Source organism: Myotis davidii, unplaced genomic scaffold (genome assembly GCF_000327345.1).
Source record: "Myotis davidii unplaced genomic scaffold, ASM32734v1 scaffold221, whole genome shotgun sequence".
NCBI classification, from domain to species: Eukaryota; Metazoa; Chordata; class Mammalia; order Chiroptera; family Vespertilionidae; genus Myotis; species Myotis davidii.
The window spans coordinates 6,730,478-6,732,890 of NW_006293349.1; the positions used below are offsets into that span (position 1 = coordinate 6,730,478).

The 2,413-nt window shown below is 44.4% G+C and overlaps 1 protein-coding gene across 1 annotated transcript in view; it reads right to left on the minus strand.

Moving 5' to 3' along the window:
• HECW2 (HECT, C2 and WW domain containing E3 ubiquitin protein ligase 2) overlaps positions 1–2,413 on the minus strand; it is a 182,944-nt gene that overhangs the window by 20,944 nt on the left and 159,587 nt on the right. Inside the window, 2 exon segments of the mRNA XM_015566100.1 lie at positions 561–707; positions 1,698–1,827. Coding sequence (XP_015421586.1) covers positions 561–707; positions 1,698–1,827 — 277 coding nt within the window.

Sequence of the window (2,413 nt, forward strand, 5' to 3'; positions counted from 1 at the left end):
CTGCCATCTTGTTGGCAGTTAACTGCCAATCTTAGTTGGCAGTTAATTTGCATATAGCCCTGATTAGCCAATGAAAAGGGTAGCGTCGTACGCCAATTACCATTTTTCTCTTTTATTAGTGTAGATATACACACACACACACACACACACATATATATATAATTTTTTTTTTAATAAAAAGATCCAGTGCTCCTACAGAAGAAGTCACACGGATACTACATCCTTGTAACGCCTGTGCAGACCCTCCGATTCAAGATTTCATATGTGAGGCATGAGATGTGACTATCTGCATCCATCATGTGAGACGCATGACTTAAATGTTACCAGTGGTCTCTGAACTGTCAAACGCTGTTTGAATTCAGGTCTTTTTCTGTCAGTGCTCTCTTGTCACAGGTGTGAAGCTTTCTGTGTGTGCTCTTGAAACACACAGGACAAAGCACTGGACATTTTACATGGAAAGAGCAGCCGTAAGCAGAGCACACGGGGAAGCACAGGGGACGGGCTGCGGCCCCGTGGACATGGGCCCGAGGACCACCGCCGCCGCCCCGCTGGCGCCGCACCTCGTAGAAGCCGCGCACCAAGCTCTCCGTCTGCTGCACCACGCCGCGCTCGATCCGCCACTTCACCATCCTCTCGATGTACTCCTTCTTGTTCTTCTCCGTGACCGGGATGTTGGCACCCCCGGGCTTCAGCTCGCGCTCCGTGATCTGGGGTCAACACAAGAGGGCTGACAATGAAGTGAGCCCTCGAGGGGGTGGGAACACTGTCCCACAAGGAGGTGCGAGGGGCGCGCGGGGCCCACGCTCACACCACGGCTCAGTAACACGGAGCATTGAACGGGTGTCCCAGAGCCTCTGTGGTTAAAACATATGTATTGCCAGTGGCGAAGATTAAGTTTTAAAAATCCTGACTAAACAGATAAGCCTTTTAAATGACGATAAACTGGTTCCAGATTTTGGGCCACTGCTAGTTGGATATTTGACAAAAACGCATTTTCTCAAATTCCTTTAGGGTTCCGAATCAACCACACATAGAAAGCCCATATTTAAGTAAAGACTGACTTTAAGGAAACAGAATTACATTCAAGTGAACATTAAATTGAGAACTTCCAAAACACAAAATTCAGAAAAGCAACCAAATATTAATGTCTAAATAAGATTATTACTTATGAACTATTATGTAATTTCTGAAAGAAATCTTTTAAGCAACCCTTCCATCGACTTTGTAAAAAAAAAATCAACATTGGTTGATTGGTCAATATTTTCAAATCTTCACTAAAATATTGTTTACTTTCCCTCAGCTTCGAAATAACCAATTTCAGTTCTGAAATATGAATGAGAGTTAAATCCCAGTGCCAATTAAGTAATTCAACATTCAACTCTGGGGTAGCATAGACTTTTAAACATTGTGTTTAAGGCACATTCTAATGCCTTACATGGTTATTTTAGTTGGAAATAAAAAGGACGTTTACAACACACAATAGCTGTCACACTCTGTACACTAGAACACCTTCATCCGCAGTTGGCATGAGAATCATCTTTGCCACCACGATGATTGTAACTGTACACAAACTTGGGTTTAAACCACCCAGCAAGTCACACGTAAATACGCATCTGATCTTAGCCACCAAGTCATTCTTCACCGACCAGCCGCCTCCAGTCACCACACTGAGACACCGGCTGTGCACACCCACAGACCTGCCCGAAGACTTCTTCGTTCACAGTGAAGGTGAGGTCCAGGATGTCATGGATGTCGTTGTCCTTCATCCACTGCAGGCTCTGGTGGAACTCTTCATCCAGGTACTCGAGGTCACTCAGGTCACACAGACTAGGACGACACACAGACGCGAATAAACACATGGGCACGGCCAACAGCAAAACCCAGAGTCACCAGGAAAGAAACGAAGAATTAAAGACAAGAAAAAGATCAACACAATAGGCACTTGTTTCTGAAATGTACTTATTAGTCAAAGGCAGTAACCAAATCCGTGAAATCAGTTAGAAATTTGTTATACAATTTAACATCCTGGATGTTTATAACACATCTTAGGAATCACCCAGTCTGACCTGTCAGAGACAGAGAGAGTTGGAGGTGCAATGAGTGACGGCCATCGGCACAGTCACCCACAACTCGTGCCCCAGAAGAGACTGGAACTCAGGCTGACAAGTTGGGTCCAGTGCCCTTTTGGCTATGTTACACTGTCTTATACAGTGTTGTCCTAATTAGAAATTCTTCGTATGTTTCTGTAATGCACGTGAGCTTTTCCTCCCTAAAGACCAGATATGGTCCACGTTTACATACATCCCCTTTTTCTTCATGGTTCTCACTTTTTCCATGATTCTGAAAACAGCAAGCCCCAGAGTCTCTCTCTATAATTACAAGGGTTTTCTATAGTGCTCTCCTCTTTTTTCCT